Raw genomic sequence first — 24,179 nt, 5'->3', positions numbered from 1 at the left:
ATACACGTAGTATTAAATCTTATTACACACACTCATAGAAGACAGTAAATTTCAGTTAAGGGAAAAACGCCCTAAAATAATAAATAAAAAAAACATTTTTATAAATGTAAAATTATTTAGGAGATGGCAATGCCAAAATTAATATAAATAAAATACAGCGATTATTTCGCTATACACAGATCATCCCTACATGACTTTCAATATTAAAAACAAAATTAATGCTACACTGAGAAATTCATACTTGGGTTTAATGTTACTATAGTTGGAAGCTATCTGTTCCCGAATTTTGGTATACAATTTGCATATCATAATTTTATTGTCATGTCAGGTAGGCATCAGTGTAGTATAACTAAGAGCCTAGAAGTTGCGTATAAGGAAAACCAACTTGAGTCAAAACGACTCTTGATTATTACAGACACTCGTTACGAGATCGGTCAAATTGACCGCGCAGTTTATAATGTAACATTAAACTTTAATACTGAAAGTCATGTGGGGATGATCTATGAAAGGTTGTATGATAATCATATTTTTGTTTGCATTATTTTTGACACTACTATCCTTACATCATTTTACATTTATAGAATGTTTTTAATAACCTGTAGAAATATAAAGTAACGCTTCAGTGTTGTTACGTTTATATTTATCCTTGTTTTCAGCACCTTAATTATCAGACATTCGTGAACTGGTGGTTAAATACACCCTGTGTTGGTAATATTCAATTTATTTAAGGTGTTTGTTTGTTTTGAATTTCGCGCAGAGCTACTCGAGGGCTATCTGCGCTAGCCGTCCCTAATTTAGTAGTGTAAGACCAGAGGGAAGGCAACTAGTCATCACCACCCACCACCAACTCTTGGGCTACTCTTTTACCAACGAATAGTGGGATTGACCGTCACATTATGATGCCCCCACGGCTGAAGGGGCGGGCATGTTTGGTGCGACCGGGATTCGAACCCGCGACCCTCGGATTACGAGTCGAACGCCTTAACACGCTTGGCCATGCTGGGCCCATTAAGGTGTTTTCCTGTTATAACTGAACAGATTATAGTCAGGAAATCATCTATCATCCTACATCTTCTTGAATTTTACTATGAATACGTTAAAAATACAGTAAATACTTTTCTTTTTTTGTTAAATACGCGAATTCACATTATATTCTTGTCGGGTAGATCGTGGAGCTTGTCATTGGCGCGTGAGCTGGGTTAACAGCTGAAATTTCGTATTGAAACAGTCTTTCATCCGTAAAGCACAATCGTTAGCGTGCCCTAGCATTGGCATTCTCCAAATACGTAACTTCAGCCCGCTCATTCATCATAGACTCTTTTAATTTCAAGTCTAATCTTAATTAACTTAATCATAAAGCCTTAATGGCCAGTTTCGATGTTATATCCCTCTTTACAGAAGTTCCAACCGCTGAAGCCTACAAGACAGCCTTGGAACTCTTTATCCGAGACCCTAACCCATCAATAGACACTCCCAGCAACCAATTAGCAACGCTCATAGAATTCACCACGATGAAGACAAACTTCATGTTAAACAACCACAACTATATACAAACAAATGGCCTAAGCATGGGCAACCCAGTATCACCAGTTCTAGCCAATATTTTTATGACACAAGTTTAAACACAATCAATTAACACAGCATTACATCCACCACTATACTGGTACAGATGTGTAGACGACACGGTTGCGGAACACACACTTAATTTTTTCAATCACATTAACTCTATACATCCCAACATTAACATCAAATATCATTTCTTAACCTCAAAATTACAAGAACCGATACACAATTTAAAACAGAAATCCATCGAAAAATCACCCATACTGGACTATACATTCCTTGGGACTCAGCACATGAAACAAAACAAAAATTCAGCATACTAAGAAACCAAATAAACACAGCCATAAAACTATGCTCACCAGATTAAATTAACGATGAATTAGACAAAATAAAACAATACTTCATCAACATCAATAAGTTTCCTCCACAAACCGTAGAAAACATTATACGCACACACCTAGACAGAAAGCAAAATCAACCAACAAAAGAAAATATATCTCACGAATTAAAAAAATCACGAAACCATATACTGCTGCATACCATATATTCCCGACATCAGCAGAAAAATAACCAACATTGGGCAAAAACTAGAACAAAATATGACATTCCAGTTAAAACAAAATTTATTCAAAAATCAGGCACAAAACTAAGGTCTATACTGGGTAAAAACTACACTGACAAATACCACACCAACATTATTTATAAAATACAATGTGATAACTGCCACGACTTCTATATTGGATAAACAAGTAGAAAAATGGAAACCAGATTCAAAGAAGATAAAAAGTCACCTTCACACGTTTTCGAACACTGCCAGTCAAATAAACACAACATAACCATAAACAACACCCAAATACTAAATAAAGAAACCAACATAAAGAAACGCAAAATTAAAGAAGCCTTACTTATACAACAACTCAAGCCCAAAATAAACCAATACAAAGGAACACATTTATACCTATATTAATAAATATAATGAAAAATCTACGCACGCCCTCTACATTCCTACACCCAATTACACAACCCCCTTCAAACATGTGGTCAGCTATCGGTCAATTACCTCTTTCTTTCTTTGTGAACCTGACGATGACCGAAGAAGGTCGAAACGTTGTTCGCTTCTCTACATAAAATTTTCTCAACCCAAACCATTCGTTTTTAAATATATAGTTTTCTCGTCACCACGGATCGTTAGCGTGCCCTGTTTGTGTATCCAATGATTTCCTATTAAGGACCCGTTATCTTACAAAAAAAAAAAAAAAAAATTCTCCATTTTGAAGAACGTAACTGCGCTATAAGAATGATAGTACTAGAGTAGCCTGATAGTTGGCGGCGGACGCAGTTGAATAGCTGTCGTCCAGGTAGTCTATCAATTCTCGAAGGGGAAGCGCAGATAGCCATTTGTGTAATTTTGCGTAAAAATTCAGAAACAGTCAAAACTACAACGGTGGTTTTAATTTTGTCTCTAACGTTCGATAGGTTATTAATGAATTTCTTTCTGTTTCAGAAGTATCTATATTCCTCATTCATTACTAAAACATTTTAAAAGAAAACCTGACAAGTGGGAATTGTTCCAATAGAGAAGGTATTGCGTCAGTCTGAGTAATACTTACACGCTCGTATTTTCAGTTTGAAACTTTTCTGATGTGTGATAAACGTACGTAGATCCTGTTAAACCACGGGTTTGTACTTAGCTTGTCTTTTAGTAGAGTTAACGTATTAAGTATATTGTCCTGGACATGATAGAAGAAACCCAACTGAAAACGTTTTTTAACACATGGTGCTTTCTCATCGTACATCTGGATTACCAGGCACGTATTTATGAATATACGTGTGCTTATGTATTATGTCAAATACGTCACAGGAAGCGCGAGATCTCGAAACAGTCAAACCTGTTTTATCGTGCGATAATAAAATGGTTGATAGGTTTAAAGCAGTATACTAAAGGTAACATATACGTAACATCAGATTACCGATTGATGATAATATATTATCTCCGAAAGTATTATATTCAAGCTTCCGGTGAATTATTTTTTATGACGTATTATTACTCAGTAGAATTAACTTTCAAGCTATCTTTCGCAGTTCTCATGTAAGATGACTGAATGTGGTATTCATTCACCATAAGAACCCTTAAATACTGCCTAAGACAAGTATCAAATGAGGACCACATATTACTCCCTTTGTTAGGCCCGCCATGGTCAAGCGTGTTAAGGCACTCGACTCGTAATCCGAGGGTCGCGGGTACGCATCCGCGTCGCGCCAAACATGCTCGCCCTTTCAGCCTTGGGGCAATATAATGTGACGGTCAATCCCACTATTCGTTGGTAAAAGAGTAGCCCAAGAATTGGCGGTGGGTAGTGATGACTAGCTGCCTTCCCTCTAGTCTTACACTGCTAAATTAAGGACGGCTAGCACAGATAGCCCTCGAGTAGCTTTGTGCGAAATTTCAAAAAACAAACAATATTTTCAGCAATAATTTTACTTATTGCATTAAATGTGATTACACAACGTTGTTTTCTGTTTTCAACGAACGAATTGTAATGAAACTGAGTCGAAATTATATAATATTAAACCGACGGTTAGAGGTCCTCAGCCCCTTCCCCATCAGTGGCACGGTGGTATGTTTGCGGACTTACAACGCTAGAAACCGAGTTTCTATACCCTGTGGTGGGCAGAGCACATACTATAACCAGCCCTTTGTGTAGATTCATTCTTAATTATATAAGCCTGACATGGCCAGATGGTTAAGGCACTCAACTCGTAATTCGAGGGTTGCGGGTTCGAATCCCTGTCACACCAAACGTGCTCGTCTTTTTAGCCGTGGGGGCGTTATAAGTTTCGGTAAATTCCACTATTCGTTGGTAAAAGAGTAGCCCAAGAGTTGGCGGTGGGTAGTGATGACTAGCTGCCTTCCCTCTAGTCTTACACTGCTAAATTAGGGACGGCTAGCACTGATAGCCCTCGTGTAGCTTTGCGCGAAACTCAAACCAATCGACTTTCTTTACCTTTCCTCACGAAACACGTTTATAACCCACTCGTTAGCTCCAGTGTAGGTGTTATTTTAAACTGTACTCACTGCTTAATCTATCAAATTTCACTGAGATTTGAAGGTATTGAGCGTGATGTTTAGTCACACGTGTTTCTCCTCGGAGAGTCTGGTGAAATCGTTTAATGTCGGAAATCGCATATTTTGTGTGTTTCCGTACACGCGCTGATGACGTAACAACCAGTTAAATGTCGAGTGCAGCGAGAGAAAGCGCTGGGTTTTCATATTGTATAATATATTATTCAAATTGTATAATAACCAGAAGTAAACGTTCTTTGTTTTCGTTCTCATTAACTCTGGAATCGCGATGATGCGATCTGTGTAGAGTTAACGCGTTTACAGTTGAATAATGATGAGTCATCTTCGTCGTGTCCACTGCGTGTATCGAAACACTGTTTTTATCGTTACGAGCCTTCATACTTGCCCCTAGGCTACCAGGGGGGGGGAGGTAAAGTGACTACTCGGAAGTCGCAAGAACTGAAGTAAGGATATTTAATAGAAGTCGGTGAACTAAAACTGAGAAACATAAGATTAATTGTTTTTATGTTTGAGTTATGGACATTGTCCAGTTATTAATGTGCTCCACCTTGATGCTGCAAGAGTCCGTCTTTTATATCTATCACTTCCAAATTAGGCTGTAGCTAGTGCAGGTAACCCTCGAGTTACATTCTGTGAATATTCGAAAACAGACTGCCGAAGATGCCACGACACATCTTCGGAACAACGAAATACATCTTGAATGTAACATGGCTGAACTCGTTTATGCTAAAACATTATTGCGTGTTTCACTCGTGAGAGTACCCCGCTGGTATAGCGGCAAGTCTACGGATTTACAACGCTAAAATCAGGGGTTTGAATTCCCTCGGTGGACTAAGCAGACAGCCCAATATGGCTTTGCTATAAGAAAACACACACACACTCATGAGAATATTATATATCTCATCAAATCATTTCTTGTTTCTTGGAAGTAGAATTTATCTATGTTTTAGTTGTCTTTTTCACTCACCACAGCGATACTATTTTTATATTAGGAGGGCGTATCTCATCATAGTGGGTCGGTACGATACGTATCTGCATATAAAATCTTTACCAACGGTTTGTTACAACGTTTGACAGTCTGGTCTGTAATTTATTACTTCATATTTTATAAATTATCTGGTTAGATTAACTAGATGGCATCTGGCAGAAGAAGTAAAATAAAAAGTGAATATCTAACTATTTTGTTATTGTAAATTTATGTTACTTTACGTGTAACGTTTTTGATAAATGAAGACAGCGTGTAGTACGTATTGAACAATTCGTTTTTAGCAAAAATACTTTGTTAGAAATTCTGATTCTTTATATACAAAACACTTATAATGTTTACTAAAATTGCTAAGTTTCGTGTAAATACATAAATACTATTGTGTCGGACGATGTATCGATACAGTCGTGTCGTATCGTCACATCTTTAATTTATAGAGCATTCGAAATATGGGTAACATCGTTCAAAAAAGCAAGATAAAATACAAACCCTATAAACCGAACGCTTTCGAAAGGTGTACTTTTTCCATCAGTGAAAAACTGGGATTAGTCTCGTGGCCTACCTTTCTGAAGGGTTTTGTATTTTTGTCTTAGGTTGAGGCTACTCATTTATTATTCTAAATTATTCGGCAAATAATATTTTTAAGATACTAAAAAGTAAATACAAGAAACTTACTATTGTTTCTGCTCTTGTTCAGGGTTAGGTTTGAAGAGAAGATAAATTTCCACAAAGAACGACATAATTCAGTGGTTTGTTTTGAATTTCGCGCAAAGCTACACGCGGGGGCTATCTGCGCTGGCCATCCCTAATTTTGCAGTGTAAAACTAGAGGGAAGGCAGTTAGTCATCACCACCCACCGCCAAATCTTGGGCTACTTTTTTTACAAACGAATAGTGGGATTGATCGTAACATTATAATGTCCCCACGGCTGAAAGGGCGAGCATATTTGGTGTGACAGGGATTCGAGCCCGCGACCCTCAGTTTACGAGGCGAGTGCCTTATCCACCTGGCCATGCCGGATCAGTCAGTGACCGGTGATGCATAGAATGAGATATTGGGTTTCATATATATATATTTGTGTTGTAATTAGTGTTAACGTAATCGACTTTTGGCGTGGAGCCCAGTAATTTTATTTAAAAAAAAACAAACGAATCTGTAAGAAATATGTTTTCCGACGTGGTTTTGAAGGCATGGTTTTTTAACGTTTTTATTTTATTTTACCTCAAACAATGATGCTGTGATGAAATACATAACTTTCTCTCTGTAAAGCTATATTTCATTGTCAGCAATAATCATACTGAAAACTAAGTAATTTTTATAGTATTTCCTTTAACACGTGCTTACCTGTGCAAGTGATCAAGCGATAATTTTGACAATTTATAACAAATCTAAAAGTTGGGTTCCGATATCCGTGGGTGGCACAGCGTAGATAGCCTTTGTGTAGCTAACTTTGAAGTGTAGACCAGAGGAAAAGTGTTCAGTCAATACCACCCCCTGCCATCTGCCATCTGTTGCCTAACAGACTGCCTGTAATCGAACAGTAATAGTGGGATTTGACAGTCACTATTATAACGCATTCCCTTCTCAAAGTCCAGAGTAGGGCAACATTACATGAACTGCAGACCAGTGGTCCTCAAAGTGTAATCTGCACACTGGTTAAAAAAAAAAAATCAAGTTACTGACACGTGACACTACGTCCGATCCCATACAGAGAGAATAGAACAGGTGGCGTAGGACCAGTAGGTGGCCTAAAGGATTTACTCCCCGCCGAAGTGCTTCGCGGGCGAAAAAAAATCTAAGAACCACTGCTGTAAACTGTCAGATTCATAATTTGGCACGTCAGATAGGAATCCACGCCCGGGTCAGTAAGATTTGTTTTGTTTTGTTTGTTTGGAAATTTCGCACAAAGCTACTCGAGGGCTATCTGTGCTAGCCGTCCCTAATTTAGCAGTGTAAGACTAGAGGGAAGGCAGCTAGTCATCACCACCCACCGCCAACTCTTGGGCTACTCTTTACCAACGAATAGTGGGATTGACCGTTACATTATACACCCCCACGGCTGGGAGGGCGAGCATGTTTAGCGCGACGCGGGCGCGAACCCGCGACCCTCGGATTACGAGTCGCACGCCTTACGCGCTAGGCCATGCCGGGCCGGGTCAGTAAGAAATAAATTAATAAGAACTTTCCAGATAAAATTGATAACAATCCTCTGGGATTTATGTCCAACCTAAAATGAAAAAAAAAGTGACTGAGAGTAGACAGTCTGGGGGGGGAAGGGCACTAGGAGCACGTGACCCTCTTGAAGTTTAATCCGATGGCGAAGTGCTCCTTTGAATGGTGAATTGTGTGTAATTATCAGGGAAAGCCTATGTTTCAAATTTTAATATAATGGTCTCGCTTAACGTAGCAAATCATGTGTCCCCAGCCAACCGCCACCCCCCTTCCCATAGAAATCAAATACGTTCCGCTGCCTGTGGCGTTCAATATTTATTGTGTTTAACTTCTTCAGGCCTAAGAGTAATCTCTTCTTTGATCTTCGAATCAGATTAGTTGATTATACAAGATGGGACAGATAGAAATTCCCGCATGTAATGACATAACTCGTTAATCATAAAATAATCACTCACTAACCAAATAGTAATCGAAACCAAAGGTATCTGTGAACAAGAGTTTGCTTGCAGAAAATGACACAGGTCTTGCTTGCTTCGCTAATTTGAGTTACGTGATTCGCATTAAATATATTAAATGTTTATACAAGTTTGTTTGTTTTTTAATTTATAGGTTACAAAACATAGTCATTACATGAAGCTAATAGAACATCTTTATCTCCAGTTACAAAAATTTGATAATTATAATAATCCTAATTTAAAAAATCCTTGTCTCTGGGGTTTAAACTTGTTTATTGTAACGAACACCAAAAAAGCTTAAGTGAAACCCTAAGTAGGCTTAACAAAAAGGCGAATTGTGCCTCTCAATATTTTTTACTTCATTAGTAACTAACTTAAAATAAAATTAATTCAAATATAATTCTTGATGACAATAAACCCACTTGAAATAAAAATGTATCTCAGAACAGCTGGTAGGAGTATTAACACTTTTATTGATCAGGAGAGAAAAACGTTTTAAACTTCCCTACTCATCTTCAGGTTAAGAGAGACTTTAAATGCGACCGTTGACGGAGACATATCTTAAGGACGAGAGTATAAACGGGTACCGGATTGTAGGGGGCGTCGCAGGGGTTATTAATTGGTGTAGGTATAAAGGTGTTCCTTTATATTGGTTTAATTTTGGTTTTAGTTGCTGTATAAGTAGGGCTTCTTTAATTTTGCCTTTGTTTATATTTGTTTCCTACTTAATATCTGGGTGTTTTCTATGGTTATGTTGTGTTTATTTGATTTGCAGTGTTCAAAAACGTGTGAAGGTGTTTTTGTGAATCTAGTTTCCATTTTTCTGTGTGTTTCTCCAATATAAGTCGTGGCAGTTGTTGCATTGTAGTTTATAAATTATGTTGGTGTTGTGTTTGTCAGTGTAGTTTTTACACAATATGAACTTTAGTTTTGTGTCTAGTTTTTGAATAAATTTGGTGATTACTGAAATGTTGTGTTTTGTTATAAGTTTTTTTTCCAAATGTTGGATTTTTTTTGCTGATGTGGGGAACATATAGTATGTAGTAGTGTGAGGTTCTATAGTTTGTTGTATCTTGGGGTTTATTGTTATTTGTTTGTTGTTGGTCTAGGTTTGTGTGTATAATTTTTTCCACGGTTTTTTGAGGAAATTTGTTGATGCTGATGTTTTATTTTGTTCATTTCATCGTTAATTTTATCAGGTGAACATAGTTTTGTGGCTGTGTTTATTTGGTTTCTTAATATGTTGAATTTTTGTTTTGTTTCATGTGCTGAGTTCCATGGAATGTATAATCCAGCATGAGTGATTTTTCTGTGGATTTCTGTTTTGAATTGTGTATCAGTTCTAGTAATCTTGATGTTAAGAAATGCTATTTGGTTAGTTTTGTCCTGTTTACAGGTGAACTTAATGTTGGGGTGTATCGAGTTAACGTGATTGAAAAACTAAGTTTGTGTTCTGTAGATGTAAATCCAACAATTGTATTATCAACATACCTGTACCAGTATAGTGGTGGGTGTAAGGCTGAATTGATCGCTTGTGATTCAGTCTGTGTCATAAAAATGTTGGCTAAAACTGGTGACACGGGATTCCCCATACTGAGGCCATTTATTTGTAGGTAGTTTTGGTTATTGAACATAAAGTTAGTTTTTGTATGAGTAAATTCTATAAAGGTTGCTAATTGGTTGCTGGGGATGTGTACCAATGGGTTGGGGTCTTGGATATAAAGTTCTAAAGCTATCTTGCAGGCTTCAGTTGTTGGGACTTCTGTGAAGAGGGAGATCACATCAAAACTGACCATTAAGACTTTCTTAGTTGGACTTTCGTAGGTTGGAATTTTGAGATTGTGTTGTTTTGTAGTAGTATTTTGTCCATAAGACACGTGTCCGTCAACGGTCACATTCAAACTCTATCTTTCTTAACCTGACGATGACCTGGAAGGGTCGAAACGTCGTTCTGCCCTTATCAATAAAAGTATAAATTTTCCTACCAGCCGTTCTGAAATACATTTTTAAATTCAAATGTATCGCCCAGCATGGCCAGGTCGTTAAAGCACTCGACTCTTAATCCGAGGGTCATAGGTTCCAATTCCCGTCACACCAATTATGCTCATCCTTTCAGCCGTAGGGACGTTATAATATGCGATGAATCTCACTATTTGTTGGTAACAGAGTAGCCCAAGAGTGGGCGATGGGTGGTGATGACTAGCTCCCTTCCCTTTAGTCATACTCTGCTAAATTAGGGACGGCTAGCACAGATAGCCCTCGAGTACCTTTGCAGGAAATTCAAAAAACAAACAAACATTATAATATTTGTAACCATTTAAGATTTGAATTGAGTTATTGTTTAATGTTGTTATAAACGATACACTTAGACATCCTGCTGTGCATCAGTGTTCTTTTACAAGAAGTTGTAGTTTCTTTTCTTTAAGCCTAAATATGGAACTACGCCTAATGTGAGTTAACTCTTTCGCTGCGTAATGAGGCCTAGCACATAACATATGACTGTATATATGGATTGTGCCGTACAATCTACTGCATATACTGCTAACCTTTTATCCCTATGTTAAAAACAAATAACGTTGCTTTCGTTACGCATATAACACTATGCAACACAAATTTTGTTCCTGGATAATATGTGTTATTTCTTAATTGCTTATGTTCTGAAAGTACAAAAAATGGCCATTATTCCCTTCAAACTTTGCTTTTGTGACCTGAATAATGAAATTTAGAAATTAACTTATTTTCTATGTAAAAACGGAAAAATTTGCACATTTTCATTTACATAAGGTCTGAATGAAATAACATATGAATCAAGATTTACATGTATTTATACTAAAGTTATACAAAAATGTTTAGAAGAGAGTAGTTTTTCGAGATTTGCAACTGTAAAATAAATCACTTTCACGTATCAGATCCCAAATATAGTCTCCCATCATGTTTTCGTTATACGCTCCCAGGTCACAAAAGCAAAGTTTGAAGAGAGAAATAGGTCTTTTTCATTTACTTTAGACATAAGCAATTGGGAAATAACACTTTCTGTCCAGGAACAAGAAAAAGTAAAAATTTTGTTACATAGTGTTATGTATCCCCTGTAACTGCGGTCAATGTACAGTATCTACAATAAACATGTCATGGGGCCAGGGCCAGTGGTCAATGTACAGTATCTACAAAAAATATGTCATGGGGTCAGTGGCCAATGGGCAGTGTTTACAGTAAACATATTGAAGAATCAACGCGGTCAATATACAGTATATACAGTAGACATGTTGGAGGACCAGTGGTCAATGGACAGTGTCTACAGTAAACATGTTATTGGGCCAGTGAGTGACCAATGGACAGTGTTTACAGTATACATTTTGGGGAACAAGTGCATATTGGTCTCAGCCAGTGGTTTTGAAGATCCACTGTAGATAAATACAAGCAGGATTTATATCTGTCATGTTATTCTCTCAAGAACAAGACATGTTTGGTAGTGGTTTACATGACACTAAAGACTGGTTTCAAGTGTGCGGTAAATGTAATAAACCCTTACTTGAATAACAACAACAAAAATACAAATATTTATAAAGAAACCGAGAACGTCAAACGATTTAACTGAATTGTGGTAAAAATAACAATAATAGGGAACCTCTGTAACAGTACTTCAATATCATGCATTAATAAACTTATGGTTTACTGCTCATGGGGAAATACAAAATATTATTTTATTGCAACAAATTGTGACTGTGTATGGTGATAGGATGAATGTTTAGCTGCACTCATTCACCGTTAGTAACTCCCACCTGTATGTCACTCGTGCGTTTTCATCATCGTTTCGAATACTGTGATTAAAAGAATTTGCAGTAATTGTGACTTGTGTTGTCAAGACGAACGTTTAGGCGGAACCGAGCGTGGCCTTAACTGTAAATCTGAGGATTTATGTTTCGCATTTCCTTGGCGCAGAAATTCGATCTGCATTTTGGGACCGTGGGTGCGTTATAAGAGTGTCATTCAAATCCTAATTTTCGGTCACACAAGGGTAGCCCAAGAGTTTGCGGTGGGCGCTGTGGACTATGTGCTTTTCCTTCACTCTAGCCCATTCGTGTGGATTTACAAACAGATAAACGAACTATTAATTTTGTGTGTGGAAAATCTTGTGAAAAATACAATTTTTTTTTCTAATATTGTATAAATATATATCGGAACTTGCATACCTCGATATTTCTAGACCAAAACAGGATTGTTAACACAGACCCTTATTGGAAGGTAAAACGTGTGTGTCATTATGTTTTGTTAACACAGTCCCTTATTGAAAGGGAAAACGTGTGTGTTATTACGTTTCGTTAATACCGAAATTGTGCCTTTATAAATTTTAGTTTTGTTGTCTCAGAATTTAGGATTCAGGGGAAACTACTTTAAGTTTTAGTTCTTTGTCTTAGGGAAAAAAACGACCCGTTAGAATTTAGGTTTAGTTGTTGTTATTTTTCACTGGATTCCTCATCATTGAACACCAGAAAGGATATGGGAAATAGGGATTAGGGATCATTGATTCGGAAGCTGGTTCTTCAACTGTTTAACATCTATACTTCTAATTACCAGCAGGCTAAAGCCTTCGTCGTTTTTCATGTTGTCAGATATGGTTAATCCGTTAAGCCTAAAATGTTACCTGGAAATCCTGAAGTGTAAAGGTGATCTTTATTTTTGTTCCAGAAAACTGGTCCTGTTTATAACGCTGTCAAGGTTTAACAAGATCATGCAATTACGGTCAGAGAACAGTTAAGGTTGTCAGGTGTCAAGCAATTAAATATCTTAAGACGTCATTTCACAAGTTCACAGTACACCTCGGTTGAGCTCTCTTCCTCAGTTCCAACTTCTACTTTACTGTTCTTCGCTATGGTAGACGTAGTTCGTTGCTTTAATTGTTTGTTATTCCTCTGTGTATGATTTAGTAAACTACAGGAGTACCGAAACGTTACAGTCAGTAACACCGACACACATTGTTAGTGTCAACGTCTTATGTCGTACTCACTATTTGTTTTCTTATTTAAGTACATCTGTTTGTACCCCCCGCTAGTACAGCGGTAAGTCTACGGATTTACAACGCTGCGATCAGGGGGTTCGATAGATAACCTGATGTGGCTTTGCTATAAGAAAAACACACACAAATACACACATATGTTTGTATTATGTGGTAGAAAAATGTTAAATGTGAAGTTTCATATTGTATTTTCCGCAATTGGTTGGTTTGGTGTTTTATGGCGCAAAGCAACTAGGCTATCTGCGCCAACTATAATTGGAATATGCTTTATTAGACTGTAAAAACAAGAAAAGGTTTAAAACTATCTCGTCTGTTTGTGGGTTTTCATGAAAACAAATAAACAAAACTTGGAACATGTCAATATGCAAACCGTAATGTATTTTGTTTTACTTGAGTGTAAATGACCCGCGACAATTTAAGGAGATAGATGACCTGGATGGTTTTCACTAGGTTACTAGAGAGGTCAGTCAAATCATACATGGAACATTTATCGAAGGTAAACTTCTTGTATCCTGATTCTTACCCCCTGGTGTGAATTCCTGTACGTGGTTCCAGAGAAGGTTCTGTACTTTGAGTTTACCTCTTCTGGGATTCAAACATCCATCTACGTATTTGCTATGCGTGGCGACCGATGAAGAAGAGAATCCTGGTGGTTTAGGGGTTTAACCCTACCACACCACTTTGGCCTTGAATTCCTATAAACGGGAGGTCTTGGGATGGCCCCTCTAGGTTCAGTCGCCTGGTCCACTTGGGCTAAGGTCAACCGAGTACCAATGTTGCACGTTATCAACGGGAGTTGTGGACATTGTGTCTGATGCTGATGTTTGGGTATAGTGCTCACGAAACCCTGGCGTTGCTCCAATGTCCATGTTTGACATTGTAGTGCGTTCCCTCTTAGGGCTCTATGGTGGGTGAGGTCAGTGGGCACCGAAATATGTCTTCTTTATTATGGATCTCACAAACAAAATTAAAGTAGTGGAAAAACACACCACAGGTAAACAACCATGTTTTGAAGATTCTGAACAGCAACCTTCAACTTTTTCAACACCTGTACTTCATTTTCTGATATTACATTATTTATCAGACAAATCTTTAGGTCAAATATCTTCCTTTTAATTCAAAGGGACTAAAGGGGCTTGTTTACTCTACAGAGTCAGTCAAAAAGCATCTTGGTATAAACATCGACTCCAAAACACAGTGAACTCTTCTTGCATTCGAAAGCCATTGGAGATATACCCTTTGAGATTACCCCTCATGCTACTTTGAATTCGTCACGAGGATTTATTGTTGAGAGGGATTTGAAGAACATCCCAGAGTTGGAGATTCTCGCTGGTTTCTCCACTCAAGGAGTTTCTGCAGTGAGGCGTGTACCCCCACTCATAAGTATGGAATTATTATGCCGACAAATACCCTCATTCTGACATTTACATCACTACGTCCACCTGCCACCACCAAGGCAGGTTACCTAAATTGCAAAGTACGACTGTATATTCCGAACCCTCTCAGATGTTTACAATGTCAGCGGTCTGATCACTCAAAACATCGTGTTGTGGTTCCCTGATGTGTGCTCATTGCAATGGGTTTACAATGTCAGCAGTCTGATCACTCAAAACATCGTGTTGTGGTTCCCTGATGTGTGCTCATTGCAATGGCAAAGATCATGATACCCACGAATGTGAAATGGACCCTCATTGTATTAATCGTCGTGGCTCTCACCCATTTTACTTTCATTCACGCCCTAGGTGAGTGGAGGAAAGATAGATACAGCATTTGAAAATGGTTCACAACATTTCTTACCCCGAGGTTCGAAAATCGCTGTCCACCACTCCATCTCGGACTGTGTTGCTGCATTCTGTTCTACTGACATAGTGGTAGTGCATACAGATCTGTCTGTGCTTCTGAAGGAGTTGTTTTCATACCACGTGAAAAATCTTTTGCCCTCCATGGTTAGGAAATTTGATGTATCAACACTCATCTCTGTATCCACCACTCCTTCCAGCAGCTCCCAAAATCCCCTTCCTTTGGTTCCGGGTTCGGGCATTTCCTTGGGTTCATCTTCTTTTCTGGCCTCGAGATAAAGAACGATTATTCATTCACGCTCTCATTCGCTGGACTATTCTTCCAACAACAGAGGCCTACCCATTCAACCCAGGGTAGGATCCGTGGAGGTTGATAGACCTCTTTATATTAAAGATAGTAAAGAGAAAAAACGTGGCCTAAAACAGAAGAGCTTTCTGTCCAATTCTTCTCCACGCAAGTAAAAATGGCCACATTGATACAGTGGAACTATCGAGATTTCCATTATAATTTAGATGATATCAAGGTGCTAATTGATGCTAATTGAGGTGGGACTCAAGCTTGCTTTTCTTTGGTCAGGCAGTACATTGATTGGACCTGATGATGTGCACTACGACATGCTGTGCCATCTCTCTCTTGCTTCTTTTGCTATTCTTTTAGTTGTTTTTTTGGATCTGGCAGGAGAGTGCTTTTTCTGATACTTGGCACCAGGCTATTGTTTTGTCTTTTTTTAAGCCTGGAGAAGGATCCCGTGGTTCCGTCAAACTACAGTCCAATTTTTTTAACAAACTGTCTCTGTAGGACCTTAGAGAGAATGGTTAATGCTCGTCTTATTTGGTTCCTCGAATCAAACAATCTTCTCTCGCTCATCCTGGACCACCTGATTTGACTTGAAACATTGATCAGAGAAGACTTTCTCAAGCGATAGTATCTTGTGTCAGTATTCTTTGACCTTAAGAAGGTTTACAGTACTACTTAGAGGCATAGCATTTTGCGAGAACTCCAATTTGAACAGGCCGGCGATTCCAGGTTTGTGTGGGATGGACACTTTCTCGTTCTTTCCTACAGGAACTAGGAGTGTCACACTTTTCAGTATAAAAAATTAATGCCATCACTGGTTAACTTTCTCCTACCATTGCAAATGGGTTCTTTGTCGACGACTTCCACATCTTGTATCAGTGTTCGAAAATGAAGTTTATAGAGCGTTTGCCGCCAACGAGGTGTTCATCCCGATCCCGAACTATGTGTCCATGAAGTTGAGCTTCTTGTAATCCCTGAGTTCTTGGGACTTATGTCTGACCGTAAGCAGACCTTTATGCCACACATCAATAAGCTAAGAGTCAAGTGCACAAGAGTACTGAACATCCTCTGTGTCAGCCTCTTGGGGAGTGGATCAAAGTTCTCTGCAAAAGATCTCTTGTGCCCTCATTTGATAAAAACTAGACTATGGGTCTCTCGTCTATGGCTCTGCCAGAATCTCAGCCTTAAAGATGCTGAACCCCGTTCATCATCAGGGGTTTGGGCTATGCACGAAGGCTTTCCACACTAACCCAGTCCAGAGTTTGTACACAGAATCTCATGAACCTCCTGTACGCCTCTGCCATTTGCAACTGTCTTTACTATATGCTTCAAAACTTCGATCCTTACCACAGCATCCCACCTGAGGTTGTGTTTTACATCCTCAGTGAGTCACGCTTTTTTATAACAGACGGCCTGCCATTGTTCCTTTTGGCTTTATCCAGGCGCAGATGGATAACATTGCTATATCTACTGGTCAGCCCATCCCACCATGGCGTATTATCATCCCTAAATGTGGCCTTTCTTTGAGTCATCTGCAAAAGGCGGATACTTCCGATTGAAAGTACTGTCTCCTATTTGCCGAATATCTTTCGAACCATCCTTCCATTCCTATTTATACAGATGGTTCAAAATCAGGTGACTGTGTGGGCTCTGTCATGGTTTGTTGTGGTTCAATAGTTGCACACAGAATCCCCTCTATAGTTTCTGTGTTCACTGTCCAATTGTACGCCATTTCCATTGCCCTGTATCACATAGCAATACCTGAATTGTACTATTTATACTTATAGTCCTTAGTTCTCTACCAGCCCTGGAATCGATTCACGTTAGTTCTTACCCTGTTCTCGCTGATTTTCAAAACCGACTGGCCCATTTCTCTTTGGGCCCGGCATGGCCAAGCGTGTTAAGGCGTGCGACTCGTAATCTGAGGGTCGCGGGTTCGCATCACCGTCGCGCCAAACATGCTCGCCCTTTCAGCCGTGGGGGGCGTTATAATGTGACGGTCAATCCCACTATTCGTTGGTAAAAGAGTAGCCCAAGAGTTGGCAGTGGGTGGTGATGACTAGCTGCCTTCCCTCTAGTCTTACGCTGCTAAATTAGGGACGGCTAGCACAGATAGCCCTCGAGTAACTTTGTGCGAAATTCAAAAACAAACAAACAAACAATTTCATGCCATACCCACAAAATTCGTACTTTATGTGATATCGTGCCTAATTCATGTATTATTATTTTTATTAATCGGATATGGACAGTAACTCAGTCAGAAATTAAAAAAAACAAAACCATTTCTCTTTAATGTCTACGTCTACCAAGTTCTTCTCGATACCAGGCCACGTTGGTATTCGCGGGAACGAGCTCGCTGACACCGCAGCTATGTCTGTCTGCTCTGGCACTATCACTGCTGTGCCTGTTCCACACGTGGACTATGGTCCTGTATTCAAGGCTCAGCTCCGTGCCAGTTGGCAGTCGACTTGGGAGTGTCCAATGTGAAGCAAACTTATCCATATAAAACCCTCTATTGGACTTTGGCCGTCTTGCTTCCGTAAGGATCGGAAAGAGGTTATCCTCATTAGACAACGCATTGGTCACACTTTTTTAACTCATCGTTTTCTTTTATTTGGGACTGATGCACCATTTTGTGGTCTGTGTGACACTGAAGTCACAATAGTTCACATTTTACTGTCGTGCTCTAGTTTGTTTGTTTCTGAATTTCGCGCAAAGCTTCACTAGGGCAATTTGCGCTAGCCCTAATTTAGCAATGTAAGACTAGAGGGAAGGTAGCCAGTCATCACCACCCACCGCCAACTCTTTTACCAACGAATAGTGGGATTGACCGTCACATTATAACGCCCCCACGGCTGAAAGGGCGAGCATGTTTGGTGCAACGGAGATTCGAACCCGCGACCCTCAGATTACGAGTTGAACGCCTTAACCCACCTGGCCATTGCCGAGCCGTGCCGTAGATACGACTCTGAACGATTGCCCCATTTTAGACATGTTTTGTCCACAGGCCTACCCGTGACGCTGGTCATTGTCGTTGGCCACCTCAGAAATGTTTTTAATTTTTCCACGGCCATTGGCCTTTTTAATTTTTTAATTAAAAAATGTACTTTGTTTTTTTACATGATCCCTTTTTACAAATTTTAATAAAATAAGTTTATTTTTAACTTTTTATCGGTTTTTTGGCGCAGATGGCCTAGCTGCTTTGCGCCATAAAACGCCAACCAACAAACCTAATTCTAAATCACGGGCGGATCAGCGCTTTCGTCTGAACAAAGATATTTTAATTGTTAATTAGACGATAAGACAAGCAACCCAAAACTTACAGTACAATCGCAGGCTGCAAAACCATCAGTAAGCACCTGAGAACCAACTCAATAACTTAAAATAACGTATAATTTAGAGGGAAGCTTGTGCTTCACGTACGAAACTATTTTTGTTGTTATACTATTTTATATTTGAATACACAACTTATTTAAAAGGTAAAGGCAGTACTGTGAATTCAAAGTAATTAAAACAGTTAATCGACCTACCTAAACCATTAACGTAAGAAGTTAGGCAAGTAAATATCTGAACGAATCCGATGGTCGTGCTGGGCGTCTCACTGACCGCGAGGTTAAACCTAACTAGGTTAAATTCATTTTACATCACGCAGTACCCACCAAACACTGCCAGTACAAAAGGTGCCTTAAGTCGAATGCTCTGATTAAAATTGACAAATTGGTCGACTTATCTGGAAAGAAAACTAACATCTAGCGAAACTTTCAAAACCTGAGCACCAGGGGCAGGAATTAAAATTGCATGAGTTGACGATACCCGTACTTGAAGTGTCTATAAACAAATAAAAAAATTCACACGCGAGACCCTAACACATAAATGCTGCTGTCTGAGGTGGGATTGCAAGTGATGACAGATCCTTTCCCTCCATACGTAAAACATAGAACTATCTACACCCACTCGTCCATTAACAATATGGTGATCTAGACCGTTATTCACTTCTCATAATTCCAGTTTTAGAAAGTTTAGAATCCTTCCCACGCACACATGATGACGTCATCCATACATCCTTCCTTCTAGTGTACTTTTTACACTGATTAATGGAGATTAAAAAACTCCCCGTCCACACTCATTATATATTAATTATATAGATTAATAAACTCGATACAATAATTTAAAAGTTATACCAAAGAGTTGTTTTATTACTGAACTTTAAATGTCATCATGTGTACATCTGTGATTTATGACTTTCCGTTCTTGTCGTTTACTGTGTTATATGTATATGTGTTAGTAGTTCACTGTTTATATGTATGAAGAGGTTATCATTTCCTGTAATTATTCTATTGAATTGCCTTCCTCGTCATAAACTTGCAGACTTCTATTGGTGAAACTTCTTTCTGTAAACTTATTCCAATGATTTGGTTTGATTTGTTTTGAATTTCGCGCAAAGCTACTCGAGGGCTATCTGCGCTAGCCGTCCCTAACTTAACAGTGTAAGACTAGAGAGAAGGCAGCTAGTCATCACCACCCACCGCCAACTCTTGAGCTATTCTTCTACCAATGAATAGTGGGATTGGTCGTAATATTATAACGCCCCCACGGCTGAAAGGGCGAGCATATTTGGTGTGACGGGATTGGAACTCGCGATCCTTGGATTACGAGTCGAGTGCCTTAACCACCTGGCATTGCTGAGCTGTGTGTGTGTGCGTGTTTTTATCCCACTGGACGTTTCGGCTTTCGCCTTTTTCAAAGGTCCATGAATGTCACAGGTTACAAAACTGAGTTTAAAGTATAGTAACAATAAATAATAACAGACAACAATGAAGCACACATGAAGTTATGATACTGATAACAAAAATGTTTCGTAATCAACTCCAGTGTTTGTTTAACAAAGTTAAGAAATGAAATGCTTGTTGTTGTTTTTTTGTTACGCACAAAGCTACACAATGGGCTATCTGTGCACTACCCACCACGGGTATCGAAACTAGGTTTCTAGCGTTGTAAGACCGCAGACATATCGCTATGCCACTGGGGGGAAAGAAATATTAAAAGAGAATAAAAATATTAAAACTACTTTGTGTTTTGTGTGTGAAAGAAACCAAAACGTTTCGCTATCGAATAAGTTACTGTCAAATTTAGAATATACATTTAAATGGCTCAGCGGCTAGCTTGAGGGCTAATAAGGCTAAAAAAATCAAGGGGTATGGTGCAGATAGCCCATTGTATAGCTTTGTGTTTAAACTCAAACAAAAATATTTAGAATTTGTTTTTCTTTTATAGCAACACCACATCGATCTATCTGCTGTGTTTACCGTTAGGAATCGAACCCTGGAGTTTAGCGTTGTGCGTCCGTCGTCAGACTTACTGCTGTTCCACCGGGTTTATCCAGCATTAAAAAACTTCAACTCTGTAATAAAAACTATCAGTGGGTTGGATTTCATTACCCGTATTTTTTATGTACCTTAGTGGGAGAGGGGCAAGTTTTACCGGTTTACAACGCTAAAATCCGAGGCTCGATTCCCAGAGGTAGCTACAGCAAATAGCATATTTTGGCGTTGCTCTGAAAGAAACAAACAACAAACTCACTATTCCATCTTACATAGAGTCACAGCGGGAAGTACAAGGGGTATTAATAACCTCAATTTTTCGTTCAGATCACGCCCGTGACTTCAGCTGTGGCCGTCTCCATTACAGGACTCTGTACCTTGATGCCAGGAGGGATGTTATGTACGTGGGTGCCATGTAAGTATGTTTCGTAACCTGTCGTTTTTCGATGTGTGTGTTTCTTGTAGGACCGCGTGATTAATTTTGAGGTTTTCAATTTACATCATCTTTCTGCGTCGTATTTTATGTGTTATTAATCTTATTATTAATATTAATTAACTAATTATTATATGTTATTCGTTTTTGCAAGTTTGAGGTTTGTTTTATCGCAAAGACATACAATGGGCCATCTGCGTTGCAGTTTGCCTTGAGGATCGAACACTTAATTTTAACGTTATAAGTATTGAAATCCATCCTCAAGTTAGTTATCTAACGCGTGTGTGTAACCACAGCTATTCGGTCTAGGCTTTCCTTAGAGCACATGAAAACAAAAATAGAGAGAAATGTTATAAATCCAAATGTATTGTAGTAGAAATTTCATTAGAACATCTGTGTCGAATTTTTGAGCCAAATGTTTTTCCTGCATGTCTTTGGAGTTACTTGATGACACAGAGGACTGGAGTTACTAGGTTTGTTTGAGTTACTTGATGAGACAGAGGACTGGAGTTACTAGGTTTGTTTGAGTCACTTGATGACACAGAGGACTGGAGTTACTAGGTTTGTTTGAGTTACTTGATGACACAGAGGACTGGAGTTACTAGGTTTGTTTGAGTTACTTGATGACACAGAAGACTGGAGTTACTAGGTTTGTTTTAAAGCCTAGAGCCCTGGACCTACACATTAGGCTCCCTGTGCTCTGCCCACCCGGATATCGAAACCAGATTGTTTTAGCCAACTGGCTTATTGCTGAGCTACCAGGAAGAGAGCTGAAGGAATTTCCTAAAATTAACGAATCTCCATTTTCCAGATTAGTGTGGGAGTTTTTCTGTTCATCTTATAGAAAAACCACAATCTTCAACTGAATTAAGCCGTTGGTTGCATCAGGAAGGGACTGTCTAAAATAACTGTCATAGTTTGTAATAATTATAGATAACTGTTATTCACTGGAAGTCTTTTGTTTGTTGTTGTTTTTTCCACGAATTTATATCATCTCGGCAAAAATTAATGTCCCCTGTTTATCAGAAATTTGAGTAGTTAAATTATGACACTAACTGAATGTTTGGAATTTGATAATGGTCAACAAATGTCTCTGTGTGTGTTTCATTTTTATAAAAGAACTGATGAACGGAATACAGCTGGCTTAATGAACTGTAATTAATAATTAGACATTTAAATTTTCGTTGTTTGAGGTTGGGAATATCTTAAAATTGTTTTTGAGTGTCAACTTCTGGTTGAAATCCTTTGCTTAAAGCATGGGTTAAAGGTTAGGATGCTCGTATCTCAATCTGTGAGTCACAAGTTCAAGTCATATCATTGCCGTTTCAGTAATGGGGTCGTTATAACATGACGGTCATTCCTACTATTCGTTAGTAAATTGTAGCTAAAATAATGGTGGTGGGAGATGTTAACTCGCTGCTTTTCCTCTGGTCTATCAATTCTAAATTAGCGACGCTTAGCACACATATATTTGTTTGCGGTAATTGAATATTGAAATAAAGTTATATTTAACTTGAATGCTGTTGAAAGATGCTAACTCACTAATCAAATAATTTATGATTATTATTATTACTAATAGCATCATTTCCTTTCTAGTGCCTCCTAGTGGCTCATCGATAAATCAGTGAGCTTACAATGCTAATGCACATTCTAGTGTACCTTGGAAGCTCACCGGTAAGTCAGAAGGCTTACAACGCTAATGTCTGGCATGGCCACAAGGTGAGAGCGCTCGACTCGTAATCTGAGGGCCGCGGGCTGAATCCCCTTTACACCAAAATGCTCGCCCTTTCAGCAGTGGGAACGTTATAATGTTACGGTCAATCCCACTATTCGATGGTAAAAGATTTCCAATCCACTTTACAACAAAAATGTTCGTCCTTTCAGCAGTGGGAGGACGTTATAATTCACGGTCGATCCCACTATTCGATGGTAAAAGAGTAAACCAAGAGTTGGCGGTGAGTGGTGATGACTAGCTGTCCTCCCTCTAGTCTTACACTGCTAAATTATGGATGGCTAGTGCAGATGACCGTCGTGTAGCTACGCGCGAAATTCAAAACAAAATAAACACAACGCTAATCTTCGATGGGTAGATTACATACAACCCATGTGTAACGTTGTGCTTTATAACAAACACACTTGTTTTCTTTGTATAGTATGCTACTTTCAGGTCGACCCATTGGCTCAGCGGTATGTTTGCGAATTTACAACGCTAAAAATCGGGTTTCGATACCCGTGGTAGGCAGAGCACAGATAGCCCATTGAGTAGCTTTGTGCTTAATTCAAAACAACAACAACAACATTAAGGTCACAGTGATTTTTTTCATTGGTTTATTAGTTTCAATGTCGTTCTTGGATTCAGTAGACATAACCTAATATCAGTTTGTTAAGAAAACTATGAAACTCAGATAAGTAGATAAGCGTCGTATTTTCGTCATCAGCAGAAGCAAGTTACACGACCAAAACTGACGTCGCGGTTATCTAGATTTTTTTGTCAACTAATTTTCGAAGTTTATTTTTTCATGAAGAAGTTGAGCCCGTTCACCTTGTTACAGGTACTGTTTGTCATTAATACGCTGTTGTTGGTTTCGTACTTTGACATCAAGGACTGTCGTTCCGATGAAAAATGGCCGTCTCTCCTGCTGTTAACTGCTATTTTCACTTGGACCCTGTTGCGTAGTTTGAATTGCAACCCCGAGGATGTTTTCTACCCCCCCTCTTCTTTCTTTATTTTTCAACAAAAGGGCTGTGAAAGCCTTTTAATATTTTGGTCAACTTGGACATTTGTGTTCTACTAGAAGTTTAACATTGTAAACGGAATAAAAAAACACATGACATATCGATGGAAACGCGAAAAACAAAACAACCACCACCATTTCTCGCTGCGATTTAAAGAAAAAAACAAACCATTTTGTTGTTTTCGAAGTAGAAATAAAATGCCAAATAAAGTACAAGTTCCTTGTTCAGTAAGAGGAAGTCGATGTGTAAAGTACAGTTGATCGGGGATCTCGAACCTGAAATGTTTTTATTTTGTTCACAGCCTGAAACGTGTGACTG

General features: G+C 38.8%; 1 protein-coding gene across 6 annotated transcripts in view; it reads left to right on the top strand.

Annotated features, from left to right (window-relative positions):
* The window catches only part of LOC143222369 (semaphorin-2A-like), a 222,792-nt gene that overhangs the window by 121,491 nt on the left and 77,122 nt on the right, over positions 1-24,179 (top strand). For 5 of the 6 annotated variants that reach the window (XM_076448814.1, XM_076448813.1, XM_076448817.1 and 2 more), the window contains one exon: positions 21,020-21,107. The exons of the other annotated variant lie outside the window; for it this stretch is intronic. In XM_076448814.1, the coding sequence (XP_076304929.1) occupies positions 21,020-21,107 (88 nt within the window). The remainder of the gene's footprint in view (positions 1-21,019; positions 21,108-24,179) is intronic. 6 annotated transcript variants of the gene reach the window in all.

Source organism: Tachypleus tridentatus, chromosome 8 (assembly GCF_004210375.1).
Source record: "Tachypleus tridentatus isolate NWPU-2018 chromosome 8, ASM421037v1, whole genome shotgun sequence".
NCBI lineage: Eukaryota > Metazoa > Arthropoda > Merostomata > Xiphosura > Limulidae > Tachypleus > Tachypleus tridentatus.
The sequence above is the reverse complement of the archived record's forward strand: the minus strand, read 5'-3'. Positions and strand labels throughout refer to the sequence as shown.